We start from the raw sequence: 22377 nt of genomic DNA on the forward strand, positions 1-22377 counted from the left end.
TCTCTTCCCCTTTAAAACAAGTCAGAGGCTCTAATTATCCTTAGGTTGACATAGTGGAGGCCTCTCCCCTCCCCCCCTTCTGGCTTTCAAACAAGAATCTGAAGAATGTGATACTCTGTGTGGACCTGAGCAAAGATCAGGGGCAGGATTCAGAGCTCTTCCGGGGGCTTTACCAGGCAGCCTTTTGTGCTCCTGGACCTGGGACATTCCGAATTGGTTGTGGTTGGAAGTCTCTGACAACTCCAGTGGGTGCTCTAAATTCCAAGCTCGCTAGTGGGATCTGAAGGGGACAGCTGGGAGGGGTGGGGGGAAGTCAGGTCAAAAAGAAGTTTGCCAGGGAAACTGGGCTGCCCCTTCTGCGGCGTGTGGCGGGACAGGTGGTGGGTCACTTGGGCTCCTTCCCCTTCCTGCTGATCCCTCTGTGCTCTTTACAGACTTCAGGTGTTTGCTGCTCAGCACCTGCTCAGAGGGTGAGTGAAGCGGTGAGCCGGCCAGGAGGCCCAGGAGGCAGACCTCTAGGGCGCAGACACCAGGTGCTACTACCTGTGTGTCCTAGAGTGAGGCATTTCAATATTCTGGGCATCAGTTTCCTCTTGTGCAAAACAGGATATGGCTACAACCTACCACCCAGGGTCGCCTTGCCGATTGGCGAGATCTCAGAACCAAGTGCTAGTGGCAGTTATTATTTGCCAGCGCAGTCCTGGGACGTGGGCCCTCTGAGCGCCCATTTTACAGATGAAGAGAAGGGAGGTTCGGGGCACTGAAATAACATCCCCAGACATTCCCTCGACCTGTGAGTGGAGACTGTGACGCTGGAGTCAGGGTGGCCTGATTCCAGAAGCGTCATGTTCTGCCCTGGTGCCGCATCCCTGGGGTGCATATGCACACAGGTGTGCCTGCATCGGTGTGTGTACCAGTTTGCGTGTGTGCACCCCGTGGGGTGGGTTCGTTCCCAGTCTGGCAGCTATGTGGGGCGGGGGCTGCTGTGCTTTCCTTCCAGCGCACAGCTTAGCCTTGACCCCTTTGGAACCAGACCACGGCCTGGGCAGAGGAGCAGTTCTTGGTGGGTGGTAAAATAAGCAGCAGCCAGGTTTCTGGTGAAGGACATGCTGAGGTCATCCCCGCAGCCAGGCTCCCTGCTCAAGGACAGCTGGGTTGGCCAGCCTTCTCTAGGGATTGATTATTAGCCTTCTCTAGTAATTGAAGTTTTCCATAAAGTGGGACATATGTGGGTTTTTTTTTCTTAAGATTTTATTTATTCATGAGAGAAAGAGACGGAGACATAGGCAGAGGGAGAAGCAGGCTCCCTGCAGGAAACCTGATGTGGGACTTGATCCCAGGACCCCAGGATCACGCCCTGAGCCAAAGGCAGATGTTAAGCCACTGAGCCACCCGGGTGCCCCAATATGTGTGTTTGTATCTTCACGGTGTGACTAGTATTCAAGTGATTTATCCCCCTGCTCCGCCCGGAGGCCAAAGGCTCTGGGATGCTGCTTGTCTACCCTAGTTTCTTGGGAGGGTTTGGCTCTGTCCTCCAGGCTGCCATGTGCCCCGGGCTGGCATCTGCTGGCAAACTCATGAATAGTCCCAAAGTGATGGAGATGTAGGGAGAAGAGACTGTTGGCTGTATAGGTTTGGATTTCTTGTTCCTGCAGTCCAAGGTGATCCAGAGCAGCTCAGGGGAAATGGCCTCCTGCCCCACCATCCTGACTCCTCCACTTTTCGTGCCAACTTTCACTATTGGCTTGTCCTGACTGCAGTTTGTCTTTTTTTTTTTTTTAAGATTTTTTATTTATTTATTCATGAGAGACATAGGGAGAGAGAGAGGCAGAGGCAGAGACACAGGCAGAGGGAGAAGCAGGTTCCATGCAGGGAGCCCGACGTGGGACTTGATCCCGGGTCTCCAGGATCACACCCTGGGCTGAAGGCAGGTGCTAAACCGCTGAGCCACCCAGGCTGCCCTGCAGTTTGTCTTTTGCCCCCTCTGACCTCTTCTGTGAGATCCTGATTATGCCTCTGGAGGGTAATGAAGAAAGAGGATCCTCTCAGGTCTTTCATGTTGCCTTGGTGGAGAAGGAGGTCACTTGAGGGTCCTTTTGCCTTTGAAATTGTAACTGATGAACTGTACGTGGGGGGTCTCGGTGAGCTCTGTAAGGTGGCATGCATGGGGTTCACTGCCTTCATCCAGTTCCCAAAGGGGTCCTTACTGGCTGAAAGTGCTCAGAACCAATGATCTAGAGAGAACTTTGGGTTTCCTGCTTATAGAGTGTGTATGTGCACACACGTGTGTGTGTGTGTGTGTGTGTGTGAACAAATGCCATCGACAGGCTATTAACAGACATGAGGGTCTGTTCATTACAGGGTTAGGTTATGCTACCCCAGGGATATAAATATGCAGAGAGCACCTCTCTGAGCTCATCTCTATAGGATAGCGATCTTTCTTGCATTAAACTGTTAATATCGGGGGATCCCTGGTGGCTCAGTGGTTTGGTGCCTGCCTTCGGCCCAGGGCATGATCCTGGAGACCCGGGATCGAGTCCCACATCAGGCTCCCTGCATGGAGCCTGCTTCTCCCTCTGCCTATGTCTCTGTCTCTCTCTCTGTGTTTCTCATGAATAAAAAAATAAAATCTTAAAAAAATATATTAAAAAAAACCTGTTACTATCCTATCACTTCTGGGCAACTAGCTAGGGCTGGAGGGGTGATGTTCTGATTGTAGTGGATTGGATTTTTTGGGATTCCGCATACCAAGGGAACCCTGTCCTTGCACGTTTGCCCCCCTGGGCTCCAGGTCCTCAAAGGATGTTTCCTAAATGCCCACATCCTTGCAGTTTGCTTCACCTGCCTGAACCTCTGAGTGTCTTTTTTTTTTTTTTTTTTTTCTTTTTAAGGGGGAGGATGAGGAGCAAGAATAGGGCAGAGCCACAGGATGCATGCCAGAGCTTTACTGAGCTTGTCAGGATCAGGGGATGGAGCAGTGGGCGATGAATGTATCTGACACATGTCAGGTGACTGCCATCCTACCTGCTGCAGGTTTGACCCTCACCGAGCCTCGCTTGGCTTTGGGCTCCAGCTTCTGCCTGACCTAACTTGTGGTCTTGGGTCACTTGTGGTCTGGTCACTGGACCAGTCCGAGCTGCCTCTACCCAGTGACAGTTGTGTCAGATTGGCATTTTTCAGACTGTCAACTGAAAGGAAACCTTGTTGGTGGGTGGTGAAATTACTTTCATAGGCGGCAACCAGTGTTTTTAGACACGAAATAAAATAGACTCAAATGGAAAATACCAAGAATAGCATGTATATATCATGTTATGGAGCTTTTGTTTGACCTGTTTGTGTGTATTTGGGATTAAAAGCCTTTAAATTAAATTCTCTCTCTCTCTCTTTTTTTCTTAAGCTGTGGGTTGAGATTTAAAAAAAATGTTGGCACTCCAGGATGAGATCTGGGGGCCCCTTTCAGCCCTGACTTTGTGTGGTTCCCGCCTACAGGTCTGAGCTGAACGAAATCTCCTCCTCCACTCCAGCTGAGCCTGTAAATGGAGTCCCTTGCAAGATCAAACTCTTGAAAGTTCTTTACAAAATTCTGGGAAATGAGCTACATTCCTGGGGTGGAATAAATCATGTTGAGTTAGGCTAGGCAGGATGTGACTTCAAAACCCCCCGAAGTGGGCTGTGTGAGGGCAGAGCTTGCGACTGAGTCATTATGGACTCAGTGGTGACACAGACTTCTTGAGAGAAGAGGCAAAGATTGTGGAGAGAGGGGCCTGCAGGCCCCGGGGCGCCACCAAGCACGGCTCCTCCGTTAGCCCATTGTGAGCCTCACAATAGTTCTATGAGTTGAGCAGTGCCCCGACCATGCTGCAGAACTGGGACTGTCAGCTAGACCTGGTGGGGGCTGCACCCCCACATGCTCTCTCGTACTCACAGCTGTCCTGGGGGCGGGGAAGCTGATAGCACTTCCCTTTTATAAGCCCAGAAGAAATTAAGGCCCAGGGGGCCAAGGCAACTGGGCAAAGTTTGTTCTGTTTAAGTGGTGGGTCTGGAAGTGAATGGGTCTGGAATTCTAGGGCCAGTCTGGCTGCCTCCTGAGTTGAGATCCTTCTAAGACGCCTTCTGGGAAGGTCATGAATAAGTTATCACTATTTGGAAGGGCTGTCTCCCTTTCAGTGATGAAGCTCATTATCAGAGTTGACTTAAATGACTACTTAATCAATTCAGGAAGTTTGTGTTGACCTCGGCTGGTCATATGTCTCTTAGAAACAAATGAACATCACATTTAGCTGGAAGGTTGGATGTGGAGGAGGAGGAGGAGGAAGGTGATGTGATCCTGGAGGCCATCTGTTCTGAGCCTCTGCTGCTTTGCCTGCTCAAGGGGGAGGCGAACCACACTAGAAGTCACTTCAGTTTGGACAATAAGGTGCAGGGTTATTGGTCTTATCATTAGGCACTTTGAGAATGGGTGGCAGAGAGTCTATGGTGTTTGACCCCTGGACTTCGAACCTTTTGGGAAGCTGGAACCTTCCCCATTACTCCGGTTCATTAGTATTATTCAGCACTTACATGTGCTGGGCCTCGGGGACCCACCGGTGCCTGGGATAGGGTTCCCAGCAGGAATAGCATTGGGATGGTTGTTGGTGGTAGTGGCTACGCTACTCGGGGCTTTTCTGTGTGTGTGTGTTTTGTTTTGTGTGTTTTTTTTTTTCTTTTTGTATTATTTAAACATCACTCAGAATAACAAGCTGCTGTAGGCCTGGTGGGTCCTGGGCAGAGTGGTCTTCAGAAATTGTCTTTAGTTTCTCATCTCAGGTTGCATTTCCCTGCTTGTCATGATGTGGACTCAGGAAACCCAGCATGAGGACACCTGGGTGGCTCAGCGGTTTGGCGCCTGCCTCCGGCCCAGGGCGAGATCCTGGAGACCCAGGATCGAGTCCCGCATCGGGCTCCCTGCATGGGGCCTGCTTCTCTCTCTCTGCCTGTGTCTCTGCCTTTCTCTCTGTATCTCTCATGAATAAATAAATAAAATCTTAAAAAAAAAAAAAAAAAAAAGGAAACCCAGCATGCTGCACTTTCCCATTGAGACAGCAGCCGTATAATTAGATCTTTTCAGTATGGTTATTTTTCTGCATTGGGTTCTAGCAAACTGCTCACATGCTTGAGGAGAGAAAAACCATCCTATCAGCAGAACCAAAGGGCGGCTGAGTGAAAGCTCATCACGGAGGAGGTGAGGCCCGTGTGTGATTTCACTACGCAAATATTGAACCAATTAAAAGCAAAGTCGAGGGTCCAGTGCAGGTGACTTACTGCAGATTCAGCCGGAGGCCTCTCCGCCTCTCCACCCGGCCTCTTCCCATTGAGTGAAAGCTGCATAACCTGTTGCTAATGTGCCCCACCCCCTCAACATTAGACAGCAGGGTTTAGGAGGGTTTCCTTTGGAATGGTTGTTCTCTTGGGCAGCCAAGAAGACACACCGTGAGCCATGAACCCAAGCATCTTGGACAGTTTGGTTCACTTCCACAAGCACTAACTGACGACCCTCTCTGTGATCCCTGGGCTCAGTCAGCACCTGCGTGTGGGGTCGGGGTGTGGGGGACAGTCCCTGCCTTCAAGGAGTCTGAGGGCTGATGGGAAAACAGGCAGAGAAGCAGTGCTTCTGGTATAAGGAGGTTATGCTGGCATCAGGTCTGGAGAGGGGAGGGAGTTAGATGAGTAATGTACTGGGGTGTTAGGGAAGTCTACCCAGGTGATGGGAGAGCTGGCCACGGAGCACAGGCTCTCCGCTAGGGAGCCATGTCTAGAATGGAGAGTGTCTGGCAGGGGAAGGGGGGGGGGCTGGAAGGACAGTTGGGAGGTGTTGGGTACAGGAATTGGTTGGGTCCTAAAGGTCACGAGGTTCTTGTTCTTTAGGCAGGATGGGCATGCTCAGTGTCAGAATTCTTGAATGGAATGACAACGGGGCGTCTTCTCGCTCTGCCTTCTGCCCCCACTGGTTGATTGATTCATTAGTTAAGAAAGTATCTTATAGCCCAGAAGACAGGGATGGGATCTTAGTGGGGGAGACCCATTTAGGCACTTTGGTCTGAATGACATGTGATGCCTGAGATCTATGCCCAAGACACTTAGGCTGGAGAGGCCCTGGGATGCCAGGTTACTTCTTACTTTGGAGGAAATGCCTGTGGTGGGCATTGACTCCTGCTTCTCCCTGAGGCCTGAGCTTGACTGTTTGCAGTAGTATCACAGGGTGACACCTGTGCCTTCATTTGTCCTCATCTTGTGGCATTTAACCAGTGTCCCCCCTAGCCCCGTCCTGAGACTCCCCTCTCTTAGATTGCAAGTCCACTCCTGGGTCGTCCAGGCCGCTTTGCAGCTCTTCACTTCTCCTGTCCCCTCCAAGTGAGTCAGAGAGGGTGATCTATTTAAAATACAAATCCAGTGATATCACCCTCCCCCCACCCCAGGTGGCCTCCCCTTGTCCCTCAACTAAAATCCACATTCTTCAATGTGGGTGATAAGATCCTGGGTGAGCTGCTCTGCTTATCCCCTCCAGCCCCAGCTCCTCCCTCCCCCTCCCTCTCTCTTCTGTCCTTACCTCGAAGGAGGGAGGGAATCTATGCACCAAATTCTTGTGTCTTTTTTTTTTTTTTTTTTAAGAGAGGGAGAGAAAGAGTGTGTGTGCACAAACACGCGCAGGGAGGAGGAGGGGCAGAAGGAGTTGGGGAGAGAATCCTCAAGCAGACTCCCTGCTGAGCTGAGCTCTATCCCAGGACTCCGAGATCACAACCTGAGCCTGAGCTGAAACGAGAAGTTGGCTGGTCAACTGACTGAGGCACCAGGTGTCCCTCTAGTCCCTTTAGTCCCTCTAGTGTCATTTGTGATGGTCTGATTGTGTTGGGTACAGGGCAAATTCAAAGTGACCCCAGGCCCTGCCTTCTGTAGTCAGGCTAATGTGACCATTTCTGTGTTCCTGGGCTCTTGAGGAATCCTGGGAAGCCCCTCCATGTGGCCTCTGAGGAGGGAAGGGCAAAGGGGGTGGGTTCTGGGGCTCTGGTGCTAAATTCCTCTCTGGCCTGTCTCTGGTCTCTTTTCTTATCTGCTAAGCATCAACACAGGCTTGGGTTGGAATACTGCTAATGGCAACAAGTCCTAGCTTCTTCTGTAAGCAGACAGCATTCCTGAGGTGGGGAGAAGCGGGGTGGAGGGGGGCAACCTCCCAGTCTTCAGCAGCTTCTGCCTCATGGGCTCTGGGAGGACCCTCCCCCTCCTCCTCCCCCTCCCTCTCCCCTCCTCCTCATCCCTGGGAGACCCAGCACCATAGGGTGGGCGACTACTATAAGGTGAGCCCTGGGTGACAGGATGCCAGACTCCTCCCTGGAGCTGACTGTTCTAATGGCTCTGGTGTTTATGTAGGCTGGCTCCTGTGGTCCGCTATCTTGGTCAAGCCTGATAGCCAAGCAGCTGGTCTGTGCCAAGCCAGACTCAAATTTAGCTCTTCTGCCCAAGGCTTCATGCACATCCCACCAGACCAGCACTTCCCAGGCCAGCGCTGAGGAGCAGTTCTCCTGCAGGATATCCCAGGGTGCTTAACCTGATTGGACAAAGTGAAGCGGGTTTCCTTGACTGCAGAGCATTTTGTGGGCATCATGACTGCACAAGGGCCACGGAAAGGCAGGTTTCCAACCTCTTTGGCCATTCAGCCCTCTTCCTTCATGCTAAATTCCCAGCTGGGAGAGGTCACACTGTGCCATGTTGTTCTCCTTGTATTCATGTAATCTGGAGAAGGAGTCACCAAACTCCTAGAAACTTTTCATAGGCCCCAGGTGTCCTTCTAGAGAAGGATTAGGATTAATTAGGTCAGGAGGACGAGATCCAGAAGTTCTTATTCAGTGTCTGAGTCTTTCCTGTCAATTTGAGTTACAGCTCCTCTGATACAGATTTTGTCTTCACTCCAAAGCTAAGAAATTGCGGTATTGAACAGCTTCAAGATTATAGGAATTGAGTGCGAGATTCAAACCCAGGTCCATGTGACTCTGAAGTCACACCCATTCCATTATCTTACAGCACATTACAGGCTTATCTTGGGATTTGCAGAATTGGTGCTCCACATCGCAGTGGTTTTTTTCCAAGTTCCATCTGTCTGTTGAGAGTTGGTACCAAAGATAAGTGTCTGCAGTACTTGCTTATTAGCAGATGCAGGCCAAGTGCTGAGAGGCAGGAAGGGTGGCCTGAGGCCTTTTCATGAGTCCTGACAAGGGTAAAAGCCATGCCACATCGGCCCAGGTCCTTTCTGGTGTGTCTGGTGGTAGATGGTGGGTGCCTCTACCTTGGTTAGTCAGGAGGTGTCAGAAGGTTCCAGAAAACAGATGATTTTATTCAACCTTATGCAAAGCTTCTTGAGGACCAGTAAATAATCTTCACTCCTATTTCTCTTTGTGGATTGAAAGCCTTACTGTGCTTTCTTTGCCTTCTTGTTTTGGGGACAGAAAGAAGAACTAGTCCTTCAATGAGCTGGGTTTTGTAACAATTTAGGTAAGTGGCCGTGACTCTTGAGCGTGCTGCCAGCTTGGGTCTCCGTTCCCGTCAACTAACCCTCTGGCCCTCTGCACAGTTCAAGGCGACTTTCCAGCTTCCTAGAAACCTTTCTCACTACTCCTTCTTTCTCTTTTCCTTGTTGCTCATACATTCATTTCGTTCAGGAAACTTGAACTGAGCATGAACTGGGGTCAGGCATTGTGCTAGACATTCGAAATCCATGAATGAGACTGCCTCCTGTGCTCAGATGAAACTGCAGATAATGGCAGTTCAGCTGTTTGATTACTCACGGGAAGTCCTTTTGTAGCCATCCGGGAGGGCCTTACAGGGAGGGCCTTACAGCGGAGGGTGTTGGAGTTGAGATTTGAGAGAGGTGCAGAGGAGGCTGTGAACAGGACTCGGTTATGAGGAAGGGCAGGGTCACACAGGACCTCCTCGACATTCAAAGATGATTAGATTTTATTCTGGAGAAGATGTGGAGTCATTGAACCATTTCAAACTGGCGAGTAATTATCAATAAAATAGGCAATAAAATAGGATATAGCATGCACAAGAAATGGAGCTGCTGAGTCCTCCTGAAGCAGCAAGGGGTATGGATTAGAAGGAGGTAGAAGACTCTGCAGAAGGAAGGCCAGGAAGGGGGCTGTTGTGTAGTCTAGCTGGAGCCGGGCACTGGCCATGGGATTGACAGAGGGTTTTGCTAATCCACCAGAGAGGAGTTTACAGTGATGGTCTTGGGTGACCAGGTGTCTTTTGCAGAGATGGAGACCCAGAAGGAGTGCAGGTTTGGGGGAGTTCAGGTGTGATGGTGCTTGTGGGTTCTCTGGGTGGAGACATCGACTGGTAGGCACTCAGATATGTTTGAGGGGGTTTGCAGGAGATTTCTGGGTGGGATACATTTATCTGGGTATCCTCCCTGGGACTAATCCTGATTTATCAAAACCTTTCAATAGGGGCACCTGGTTGGTGGGCTCAGTTGGTTGAGCGTTGGCCTTCAGCTCAAGTCATGATCCCAGGGTCCTGGGATCAAGCCCCACCTCAGGCTCCCTGCTCTATGGGGAGCCTGCTTCTCCCTCTCCCTCTGCTTGCTGCTCCCCTAGCTTGTGCACATGCTCTTTCTCTCTCTTTCTCTGTTCCAAATAAGTAAAATCTTAAAAAAAAAAAAAGAACTTTGAATAAATGGCGTTTGATGGAATTCCAGAATATGGCATGAACCAGCACAGCCAGAGGAGCGCCTCCCCACCCCCCACACAGTGTGGCTGCTGCCTGCCTTCCATGAATCACCTGGACCCCTTCACGCTGGTGAACTTACATGTGAATCACCAGCCAAACAGCTGTGTTGGAGGTTCTGGAGTTACGGGCCCTGCTGGAGGAGGCACATCAGCCTCCTTTGCCTGAGGTTTTTTTTTGTTTTAAATTGGGATATTTAGGAATCTTTAGAGTACAGTCCAGTAGTGGATTCAGGTCAGATCCCTTAACATAACAGTGTATTAACAGGGACAGTCACAGCTGGAGATGGTGGGGAGAGAGGCCAGAGATGCTGCTAAATATCCCACAATACACAGGAGAGCCCCCACAGCAAAAGATTAGGAGGCCCCAGGTGTTCACAGCCCTGCCTCAGCCAATCATATCAGATCACATCATCACGTAGTTTATGAAGAACTGCCCCCTCTTCTCCCTCGGCCTGCTACCACCTCTCCCCCACCCCCACCAGCACCCTTTCCATCTTCTGGGACCCAGTTTACACCCCATCCCTTCCATGAAGTTCCTGCTGCTTTGAGTTTTCCATTGACTTACCCCTTCCTCTGTGTTTCCGCAGTGCATTACTTGTCCCTTTTTCTTTCTTCATTGAGTCTTGTGTTGGAGCTGGCTGGTTACATGGTCTACCCCTCCACAGTGACGGGGGTCCCATCTCCTTGTGCACATTTAATAACTATACATTGAATGAAACAGCCTCAAGAGAGAGGAAAAGAGAGACAGAGAGAGGAGACACATAAATGCTCCTGGTGGCATATTACCAGGATTACCAGTATGTAATGCTGCCCGCATTACAGATGGGCCAGAGAGGTGGCACGTGCCCACGGCCACAGAACAAGTGCTTCGTCTGCATATGGTAGATCTATGTATTGGGCACCCATCATGCAGCTGTGCACAGGACAAAAACCAAGGAGTTTGCCTGGTTTTGCTTGTCCAGACTGCACTGTCCAGATTGGGACTTTAGTGGCATGAGTGTCATCCCACTATGTTATAAGCTCCTTGGGTCTTTTGTATCTTTGTCACAGTATTTTTGCGCATAGACCCTCCGTATGCACTTGTTCATTGAATAAGTAAATGTCAGAGGTTTGACAAATTCTATTACTTCAGCAGCTGCCTTCATAGAGCCTTCCTAACAGTGGAACTCAGGCACATTGATAATTTCCTTGACTCAAAAGCAGTGGTTCTAGGAAGAAAGGAGGAGGACATGTTCAGCTGTGCTCTCTGGGTGGGGCTGGGGATAAAGAAACAATCGGAGGAACCTACTCGCAAGCATTGGTGACCATGCTGGAACAGACTCCTGGTGTCTGGGTTGGGGCCACTGGGTCTCTGAACTGGAACCTTGGCTCAGAGAACGGAAATGGCTCACCCAAGGTCAGACAGACCCCTGACCTTTCTTTCAGCACCAGCGATCTAAGATGGGAGTGTGCAGTCCCTGGTCCTAAGCAGCCCCAGCAGGCGAGGCCTGCAGCTTCACGTTGGCACAATTAGTGTCAGCGGCCCTGCTTTGCTTCATTAACCAGGGGATGCTCGGGGTGTTTTCTCTCCAGAGAGTATCAGAGAGCTCCTGGGGAAGGAAGCTGAGGGGGAAGCGCAGTGGGTCGGAGTTTGAACCTGGGTTTTAGGACCTGTGTGGGCCTCGGTGCCCTCACCTGTGGGGATGGAGGAAGTAGAGGGCTTCTTGGCAGGCCCTCGTACAGGGTAGCCTTAGTGACAGGGTGGGAAGCTCCAGGCCCAGAACGTGGCTACGGAAGACTTTACATAGACCCCCCGTAACGGACAAACTCAGTGTTTGGACCAGTGATTTGTCTTCAGGCGAATAAATTCTGTCTTTAAGGCGCTAGCTGTTTCTTTTCCAAACAAGCACAAAACTCCGTAAAAGAACCAAGCTAAAGGGTGGGAAGCTGGGAGAGAGAGAGAGAAAGAAGGGTCCTTGGGAAAACAGAAAGGAGTAAAAGGTCCACATGGATGTTTTAGGGGGCAGGGGTTGTAGGGGGGGAGGGGAGAAGGCAGACAATCAAGGAATTACATTTTGGGTTGAAAGCAGAGATTTTTGGTCAACCTATTTACTTTCAGTTTCATCATTTCCTGAGAGTCCTAATTTAGCCTCTGGTTATGTCCTCCCGATTATGGCCTAAAAAGGCAACTACTTGGGTTTCTTGGAGTTGGACTGGCACCCGCAGGAAGCTGGTGTGGAAAGGGCCGGCCTCCACCGGATCTGATCTTCCAGTGGGGAAAGCTGCCTTCTTTTGCCTTAACTCCTTGCTGGCTGTGAGTCCCGCAAATTTCCAGAATTTCCTGAGGGTCCCTAATCTGTTCCCCCAAGCTTTTTCCTGCAGAGGGTTTTCCTAGAGCTGGTGTGGTTGCTGCCACATGGGCAGGCTGCTCATGTGGCCGTGCACCCCAGTCAACCCTTCTGGAAAGCATTTTTTTTTTTTAAAGCATTTTGATAATACTTCTCAAGGCCATAAAAGTGTCTGGATGCTCCTTTGTTCCAATAACTGCACTTCTGGAAATTTATCTCAAGGTGGCCTACCATATAAGGAAAAAACCTAGTAAGTGGTGGTCTAAAAAAAAAAAAAAACCAAAACCACATCACTGTGGAATATTATGCAGCCATTAAAAGTGTCTCCCAAGGAGGCCTTGGAGTCAAGAGTCCTGAATTCTAGTTCTCGCTTCCCACGTGTGTGGCTGAGTGGGATCCCTTCCTTTTTATTTTTTATTTTTTTATTTTTTTATTTTTTAAAATATTATTTATTTATTTATTTATGATAGTCAGAGAGAGAGAGAGAGAGAGAAGCAGAGACACAGGCAGAGGGAGAAGCAGGCTCCATGCACCGGGAGCCCGACGTGGGATTCGATCCCGGGCCTCCAGGATCGCGCCCTGGGCCAAAGGCAGGCACCAAACCGCTGTGCCACCCAGGGATCCCAAGGGATCCCTTCCTTTTTAGAGCCTCTGTGTTGTCAGCCGTAAAGTGAAGTGTTTGGATAAAAATGATCAGCAAGCAAACTGTGGCCTTCTGGGGAAACAAATGGTCATAATATTTTTATATATTCTTTTTTTATTTTTTTATTTTTTTAACTTTTTTATTTATTTATGATAGTCACAGAGAGAGAGAGAGAGAGGCAGAGACACAGGCAGAGGGAAAAGCAGGCTCCATGCACCAGAACCCGACATGGGATTCGATCCCGGGTCTCCAGGATTGCGCCCTGGGCCAAAGGCAGGCGCCAAACCGCTGCGCCACCCAGGGATCCCCAAATGGTCATAATAAATAGGAAGAATCCACAATGTGAAACTCTACACTCTGCCTGCAATTAAAAATCTCAAGTGTTGGGTAGCCCTGGTGGCGCAGCGGTTTAGGGCCCGCAGCCCAGGGTGTGATCCTAGAGACCCAGGATCGAGTCCCATGTCAGGCTCCCTGCATGGAGCCTGCTTCTCCCTCTGTCTGTGACTCTGCCTCTCTCTCTCTCATGAATAAATAAAACCTTAAAAAAAAAAAAATCTCAAGTGTTTCTATGAATAAAGACTATAAAGACCATTAAAAAAAAGAGAGAAAATTGATTTTTAGGGGGAGGGTCTTAGGAATTTATGGGGATATTTTTCTTTCATTTTGAAAACTTATGTGTAGTTAAAAAAACTTTTATTTAAATTCAATTAATTAACATACAATATATTATTAGTTTCAGAGGTAGAGTCAGTGATTCATCAGTTGCATATAACGCCCTCCTTTATGCCCGTCACCCAGTTACCCCGACCCCCATTCCTACCCCACAGTGACCCTCAGTTTCCCAGAGTTAAGAGTCTCTCATGGTTTGCCTCCCTCTCTGATTTCATCTTATTTTGTACAGAGTGTCAGGAGAGGCCCTTTAGCGTGGTCTCAGGCCAGGGAGAGGAGATGTGGCTGTTCCTCCCTAGCATCCCTTCTTTGACACTCCTTTTCATTTCTAAGAGCTTTCAGCAGTGACAGCCTACTCCATCTGCATCGCTGGCAGTCCTACTGGGTGTGCATGGGTCAGCGGCCGCTAAGGCCCTGGGGTCTTCGTCTGACTCAGGTGGACACTGGGGCTGTCACTGAGTGTGGATGTTCCTGTTTGTGCTGGTGAGAGGGCTTTAATAAACCCCATTGTTTATGGTGACCTCCGTGCCCCCCCCCCCCTTTGTCCAACCCATGTATTGATCTTGGCACTGCTGCTAACCCACGTCATTCCAGCAGAGCTGCTGACACCAAATAGCTCTGTCCTTGGCCTGGCCAAACAGTGCTCAGGCGAGCGAAATGGAAGTTCCGCTCAGAGAGGAAGACTCCTTGGACATTAGACCATGCACGGGGGTCTTGGCACCCCTGTAGGCAGGGGGGGCAGCCCTCTCTGTTGGTCCCGCTCTGAGGAGACCCAGGATGAGCCCCCCTCCTTACAGGAAGTACAGACTCCAGGTCTCATCACAGGTAGACAGGCCTGAAGGTAGAACGAGGAGCCAGGTGGAGTTGTGCCCTGAGAGCAGCTGCCACGTTCACACCCTCCAGTGTACCCCCACCGAAGAGCTGGCTGAGCGGCTTACCTGGATTTCCAGGGTAGGCTGAGTGCCCAGGGCCTGCAGCCCGGAGGGAATCTGTGTGCTGCCGAGGTGCCAGGCCACCAGATGGTTTCTTTGTATTGGTTCTACCAGGGCTGGTGTTGCTGGGATGAAGTGAGTCTGCAGAGGCCAGAAGTCCTTGTGCCATCACTGATGGGCTGCTGTCATGGACAGTAGTTGGCCACGGGAGTGAGAACGTTAAAATTCCACTGTGCTCTGCTTTCTGAACTGGCCACACTGGGAAGACTCAGTCAGCTTCCCTGCCTGCCCGATCAAACTCATCTTTTGAGTACTGTGGGATGTATTCCCCCACACATCCCATGTCCCACTCACTGCATCGACAGTTTGACCTGGCTCCCATGCCAGTCTGACTTCATCTGAGGGACCCCAGCACAAGTGTGCTAGGAAGAGCCTAGAGTGGGGTGGGGTGGGCAGGGGCAGGCGGATCTGGGTTAGAGCCCTACCCCATGACTGGACTGGGTGACTCTGGGCAAGTACCTTGCCCTCTCTGAGCCTGTTTTCTCATTTATAAATTGAGGATAATAAAAGATCTTTTGCAGGGTGATTGATGGTTAAGAGAGCTTGATGTTGGTAGGTTACCTAATGACTATCCCCTTTCCTTCCTCTTGGAGGGATCTCGTAAAGAGCATGTGATATCCTCAGGTGTCTTCTCTAGAACTCTTAACCAGCAGTGACTTAGGATTTTGGGGGACAGCGTTCAAGTGAATCCCTTTTTGCATGTTGATGGGAGATTGTCCATTTCAGGCTTGAAGTTTGCAGAAAGGTTCAGAACCAACAGCCTGTGAAGCCCTGTGCTGTGTGATCGTTCCAAGTCCTCAACCAGGACAGTGGCTTGTTGGAGAGATTGATTTCGAGAGCCTGGGTCCTAAGACTTGAGGCTGCCTGGCTAGTTAGTGGTCAGCTGGATGGCAGAGAGGGAGAGGACAGCTGATATGTACTCTGGCAGAGGGAAGCCTTTGATTTGCTTGGATGGCCTGGCGGGTGTGGGAGCCTGGACAGTCGGAAGTCAGCTGGCATGGCTTGGGGACTGCAGCCTCCTGAGACCCCAGCCCCACACAGATGAAGCCAGGCCATCCCTTCCTGCCTTGTGGACTGCTGTCTGACTCTGGGCCCTGCTTTCTTTCAGGGAGTGGTCCTTGCAGGTGGATGATACCCCTGGTCCCCTAAGAGGGTCTGTGAGGGTTTGCTTGGCTGGGAATATAAACAGAGCCACTGGCTGAGGTTGCTGGGGAGGCTGCCAGGCTCTGTTCCATGGACTTGCCTTCCCTCCTGTGGGGGGTGGGGGTGGCGAGCGAGCAGATTTCCTGGAAAACAACCCCTTTCCTGGAGCATGTCCAGAGGAGCCCCTTAGTCTTGATCTGGAAAGCATTTAATGAGCCCAGATAAGAAGGCCTGGGCGGCCCAGACTTTTCCTTTTGTTCTCTCCCTCCCAAATCTCTAGCCTCATTGGCATCCAGGTCCCTGTTGGGATCTAGAAGTGTGAAAGCCCAGGTAACTCTGGATTTGGATCTGGGGTCCTCCTGGCTTCCTGGGCCTGGGGAAGGGACCTTGACCTCATAAGGAAAAGGCCTTCCTGTGTTGTGAACTGGGCTGTGAGCTTCTGGGATGCTCCTCCGGTGGCTGTGAGCTGGCTCTGTCTCAGACCACAGTTTCTAAGTCCTGTGTTCTGTTTACCTAAACCAGCTGTCCTCCCAGCAGGTCCTAGCCTGAGCCTTTGAGCAGGAATAAGCACTGTGGTTATCCTGTGGAAAGGCCATGGGACCAGTCTGCCCAGGGGGACCTCAAGGTTCCTCCAGCGAGCTCCGTTTCCTTGTCTGTAAAATGGGATGAAGCACACATCTTTCTTACCCTATAGAGTTGTTTGTTTGTTTTTAAGATTTTATTTATGTGTCGTGAGAGACACAGAGGTAGAGACATAGGCAGAGGGAGAGGCAGGTGCCCCACAGGGAGCCTGATTTGGGACTTGATCCCAGGACCTGGGATCACACCCTGAGCCAAAGCCAGACACTCAACTATTGAGCCACCCAGGTGCCCCCCTACCGTACAGAGTTAGGATGAGGATCTTTCCAGGTGGCCAAGTGCGTGTGAAAGCAGTTTCATAAACCATTAAACCACACAGGTGTAAGGGATTATTATTTCATCTTTATTTTGCAAATGAGTTTTGAAAAAAAGCAAACACACATGTTCTCCGAGACATGGATTGTGAAGGCTGCCTTCGCATTAGTGCCCCAGAAGGGAAGCACTCTTACTGCTCATGATGTTTCCTGGAGCCTGACTTCTTTTCCTCAAGCCTTATTTCTTTGGCTGTATTCTCAAGGTGGACTTATCATCTCTTGGCAACATATTGGTGTGTTGTGGTGGTGGTGGTGGTGGTTTTTTCCGCTCTTCGTTGACTCTGAAATAAAAAGTTTTTTAAACTGGCAACTTCCGCTATGCGCGGTTTGTAGCTTGTTGCCCTTTTTGGGAGGGCTAATTAGAAACTTGCTTTTGTTGGAAGTGCTCTTAAATTGCGTGGTCTCTTTTCTGCCTCAGTGCATGTAGCATAGTGACCATAGTTCCATCTGTTTGTGCAACTCAACTAAGGCTTGTCATTCGGCACCACGGGAGTTAATAGATCTGTGTGATTGTGGATGGATCCTAGGATCTGCCTTACCATGATTTTCTTACAGAGGCTCTAATGACAACTTGTTTTTTCAATCACGGGCATCTTTTTCTCAAAAATGGAGAGCGGGAAAGTTCTGGAAGCTGTGCAGCCTGGTTTGACAAGTTTTGTTCTACTCCAGTGCTGATAAGAGGGCTCTAGCGGGCCTCGTGCAGCTGAGGTCCCTGTGTCTGACGTTCTGTCCTTGTGTCTGCTGTAGGTCCTGGCTGTGAGTCACCATGGCGCAGCAAGCTGCCGATAAGTATCTCTATGTGGATAAAAACTTCATCAATAACCCGCTGGCCCAGGCCGACTGGGCTGCTAAGAAGCTGGTATGGGTGCCTTCCGACAAGAGCGGCTTTGAGCCCGCCAGCCTCAAGGAGGAGGTGGGCGAGGAGGCCATCGTGGAGCTGGTGGAGAACGGGAAGAAGGTGAAGGTGAACAAGGATGACATCCAGAAGATGAACCCACCCAAGTTCTCCAAGGTGGAGGACATGGCGGAGCTCACGTGCCTCAACGAAGCCTCCGTGTTGCACAACCTCAAGGAACGCTACTACTCAGGGCTCATCTACGTAAGTGGGGCCTGGGGCCCGGGGTGGGAGGTCTGGCTCTGTCCCTTCACCCTCATTGGCCTGGCGCTGGTGCCCTGGGGGAGTAGGGGACTTGAGGAAAGCTGGGGTGACGACCTCGAACCTTGGCCTGCGGGTGTCCTAATGGAGTGTTCTGTTTTAGCTTTTCTCTGCGTAGCTGAGATCACACCAGGACGCCTGTTTTAGGTCGCCTGGAGGGAGGAGTGTATCACGGTGTGGGTGGGCTGTGCCCACCCTTGGGCCTTGTTCCTCAGGCTTGGTGGAGGTAGGAAGGGTAGTTCTTTCAAAACCGAGGGAATGCCGTGTCCTGGTTTCCCACCTTGTCCTCCTGCACCACCTGGTCCCCTTCCCCCTCCCCGCTTGCCCAGGCTCTTTTTGGGACTCTCTGCCATCTTGTTCTTCGTAGAGGCCTAGCGGCGTGCCTTATTTCCCCGGGGAATGTGTTTTGGGCAGAGACGAGCATCAGGAGCGAGGCTTGCACCTACAGCCCATGTGGCACATTAGTTCTGGTGCCGTAGCAGGCTTAGCATCTGAGAACGGCACGTGTGTAAGGCCCGGAGCCTGCAGAGGACAAGGAGCAGCCCTTTCTCTGTCTTCTGTCCAGCGGGGCCACCTTCGCAGAAAGACCGCTTGTCACCGCTTTAGAAAACATCAGAGGAGGGGCGTTGCCCCATCTCCTGTGTAATAGGCTCCAAGATCTTATGGTCCTAGGGCCACAGAGTTCTTTCTAGTTCCTTCTTTCTTCTGTTCAGTTCCAAGGTATTTCCTTCTAGTTTTGTCTCAGGTAGGGAAGAGATATCTGGCTCTTATTATTCCTAAAATAGCTCTTTGTTTGAATATGTTGTTACGTTCACCTTGGCCTTCTCAGTCTTGGAGCTGAATAAAAACAGTTCTCAAAATGTGTTTGAATTGGAGGAAGAAAACATCTCGAGAGTCTTATAACCCTTTTGGTGGGGAGACCAAGCCTTGGATCTGGGGCTTTGTTGATGATCACATATGTAAATAAAGGACATGCTGGGCTCAAGGATGGTAAGTGGCCCCCTCAGTAAGCCATTTTATTTTCTCTATAATCTGAGGGTGACTTCAGCACACGTTTCCGTAGGGCACTTCCCCAGCACACTGGTCAGGGACTTCCGAGTGCCCTGCAATGTGCCAAAGTCCTCTGTGGAGCCATGGACCATCCTGGGTTGCCCAGAGCTCCTGATTGGGCCAGATAGCATGCCAGAGCTGTGTTTCCTTGCTGATTGCTAAATTGGTTTATGATAGGGAGGTTCTTAATCTCTTGCCATTGATGACTACCCTTTGGGGGATGAGCCTGATTAGTCAGGACCCACCAGTGAGGACATACACAGAATGGTCCTCCTGGAAGTCCTTTTTTATAAACCAGCTTAGTCCTATCTGCTCATATGGCAAGTGGGGAAAGCTGAGGCCCAGAGAGGGCCAGAGCCCAGCACAGAGTCATACAGCCTGAGACTGGAGCTCAGGTATCTTGACCCTCAGCCTGGCTGCCTCTTTCTTCATAAGAACATTGTATGGACAGAATTCAAAGCCTCTGTCCCTAGGGATCTTGACCACTGAAATTCAGAATTGGAGGCTTGCAGAAAGACTAGGGACCTTTAAGGAAGCATTGCTTGTCTGTTGTGCCCGCTGGGAGCTGAGTCCCATCATCTGGGAGTGGGATGCCCCCTGGGCAGCCTCCATCGCTCATTGTACCCATCCTGGTGGGTCCCTAAGCCGACGTGGGCTTTGCTTAGGGAAGCAGAGTGATTAACGGCGTGAGAGTTGGAGCCTCCAGGACCCGGTTCAGATCCTTTCCCCACCACACACCATGGCTACCACGAGCCTCACTTCTTCGCTGGTGAGAAGTGTGCAAGTGCCAGCCTGCACCTGGTTCATGGCAGGGCCTGGGCTCTCTTAGTGAAGGCAGCTGGTCCTCTGTGAGGCCTTCACTGGTGTCTCTGTTCACCTTTGTCCTGCGAGGGATTTGGTGAGCCTGACGCTCATCGGGGGGGCCTGCGCTTGCCGCTACTGGCTGGCTGCCCACGGTCTGCTCTCCCACAAAGGGAAATAGTACTAAAGTGTGTTCACTGTTAGTTGCTTCATCTTTCCTCTGAAAGCGTGGGTTGTCCTCGAGAGGCAGAACTCTGGTTGGAGGCCCGAACTCCTGCATCTGTCCCCTCCTGCGCCGTTCCTCCTGCCTCACACCAGCCCCCTTCCTAAGCATCCTCCCCATAAGGGAAGTCGATTGTCTCTGCAATTGCCCTAATGGGGACCCCAGCAGGTGCAGAGCTGCGGGGGGGATCAAAGCCGCTGGGCAGGGGGCCACCGCCTCATTCATGGTCCACCTCTCTGCACACGTCGTTCCAAATTGCGACCCGGGAGCCTTTGTGCAGCGGGTTTGCCTGGTGTTGTGGGCGGCGTGGCTAATCCTGGCCCACAGCTGCTCTGCCTGTTTCCCCGGGGGGTGAGCTCTGGGATAGGGGGCGGCCGATCACAAAGAGCCTCTGTGGCCCGTGAATGGAGCAGCTCCCTGGCGTGGCCGTGGGGGAGAGAGCCACTTGCTCTCTGTCCGCACCTCCAGGAGCATCCAGAGGGAGGCTCGCCGGCAGGTCTCCATCTTCCCACCTGGGCTGTAGGGCTCACACCTGCTGGTTTGATGAGATTAGCCCAGAGACCTTTGGAGCTCTGCAAAGAGAACCATCCGCAGGACCATCTGCCCACCCAGCTGTCAGAAAGCCTGGTCCCAGGAACCCCCAGTCCCCTTTTGCTGTCACAGACAGCTGTTTGCAAACATCTGGCTCCGAGGCACACCCTAAAAGTGTGGCCATGTGTCCTTGGCTTTCATCGGGCTGATTTCCTAGAGTGTGGGTTTTCTCAAACCCCAGAAACAGAGCTCAATTGTTTCTGAGCTCCTGGGATGACCTCACTGCTCCCTGACCGCCTTCCTCTTCATCCCTGCCCCCCAGGGAAAAACCAGAAGTCTCCCGCTTTTCTCTCATCTGCCTGTGATAACCCGCGCTGCAGGTGGCCAGCACCACGTGCAGACTGCTTTGCCTTGGAGCTTTCCCCCGTCCCTCGTGAAAAAGTAGTTGGAGGGAAGGCAAATGACCGATTATCCCAGGAAGAAAGAAAAGCAGAGAGCCCCGAGTCCCCGCCTCCAAACAGAAGAGGCAGCCAAACACACTTGGTCATTTGCAAACTTGGCTGCTCTTCTGCACGCAGGCCGCTGTAGGTTACTGGGTCCCTCCCCAGTTCTGCTTCCTGTGTTTAACTTCTGCTTGCAAAGTCCAAGTGCCATTGCTCTTGGCCCAGGCTGGGAAGGGCCTTTGTCCTCCCGACTGGTTCCTGTGTGGAACCTGTCTTTAGGTTCAGCCACTAGATCCATCTTCTGTTTGGACAGGACTAGGGAGGCCGGGGCTGGAGGGGGCCGGGTTGGCCCATAGCACAGCGCCCTTAGGTGTTGGCTGCTGTAGGATTGAGGGGCACAGCCCCAGACAGTGAGGTGATATCATGACGCAAACAGAAAGACACGGGTGCAGAGAACTGGCCCCTGACCAGGATGCTCTGCACTGGTGGTGGCAGGAGAGCCAGGGCTGCTCCCAGCTCTGCCTTGAACTGCCTCCTGACCCTCAGCTGTCACTCCACAGAGTCAAGGGCCATAGGTGTGTGTGAATCTTGGCTTTGCGCGGCTGCTTCCGGTCCTTTGGTGCATTGTCCTCAGAAGAGGGTGCTTGGGTTGCTCTGGAGGGTTAAAGACAGCTGCACCCCCCAGATGAACACCTGCCACCTGGGTGGTCTCAGGAGTCTTGCCCAGCTTGTGAGGGGTCTCTTTTCTTCTTCTTCTTCTTCTTCTTCTTCTTCTTCTTCTTCTTCTTCTTCTTCTTCTTCGGCCAGGAAGAAGGATCTTGGAAGAAAAAGAAGCAGGTTATTAGGGAAAGAGTAGTCACAAATTAATGTGAATTGACCATAAGACACTGAAGGAAGATCTGTCTAGATGGTTGCCGCTGGCATCTGCTCTCCTGACCTGCTCACAGCGCTGTGCTGGGTGCTGTGTCAATCCTGATAACTACTCTGTGAGGCAGCCGAGGGTCTGTCCCCATTTTGGAGATTGAAAAACGGAAGGGAGAGAGGTTAAGAAACTTGCCTTGCTGGGATTGGAACTCAGGACATCTGACCCTGGGGTCTGATTTTTTAACCTGGTCAGATCAGCCTTGGAGTACTGGGTGGGTGTGTTTTGGGGTGCCTCACATCAAGGGTGTTGGCTAAGTGGGCTCCCCTTCAGAGGAGACTCGCGTCTTGGAGAAGGCTCACAGGGGACGGGGAAATGATCTTTGAGTTTTTGAGGGATTGCCATGTGAATGTCTCCAGAAGATTTGAGGGAGAGAGCTGTCTGTAATATGTCCTCTCCCACAGAAGATCTGGTTGGGTGGGGTGGGCCATGAGTTTTTCTCAGTGCTGGAGAAGTTGAGGCTTGAATATCTTCATGAGAGGCCTTCAGGGCAGAACACTTGGTGTTTCTGCAGTTTGCTTGCTGCAGCTGAATCCTTTTCTCTCTGCCTCTCACGATGACAGACACATCTCTTACTGTCCTCGGATCTGAGTTTTGTAACCGGATTTCTACTGTCTTGCTGTGTGCGGATCTCGCCCGAGGCACCAGCTTGTTGGCATGCAAAGCTGACAGCGATCACGCAGTTGAGGGAGGACCCTCACCCAACACGCAGAGCTGGTGGTGGGCGCCGCTACACCTGCAGCAGGGCAGGGCACAGGGAGCGAGG

General features: G+C 51.3%; 1 protein-coding gene across 1 annotated transcript in view; it reads left to right on the forward strand.

The window, feature by feature from the left end:
• MYH9 (myosin heavy chain 9) overlaps window positions 1-22377 on the forward strand; it is a 91745-nt gene that overhangs the window by 15167 nt on the left and 54201 nt on the right. Inside the window, exon 2 of the mRNA XM_025461089.3 lies at window positions 17233-17584. Within this exon, the coding sequence (XP_025316874.1) occupies window positions 17252-17584 (333 nt within the window). The 5' untranslated portion in view covers window positions 17233-17251. The remainder of the gene's footprint in view (window positions 1-17232; window positions 17585-22377) is intronic.

Source organism: Canis lupus, chromosome 10 (genome assembly GCF_003254725.2).
Source record: "Canis lupus dingo isolate Sandy chromosome 10, ASM325472v2, whole genome shotgun sequence".
Classification (NCBI taxonomy): Eukaryota; Metazoa; Chordata; class Mammalia; order Carnivora; family Canidae; genus Canis; species Canis lupus.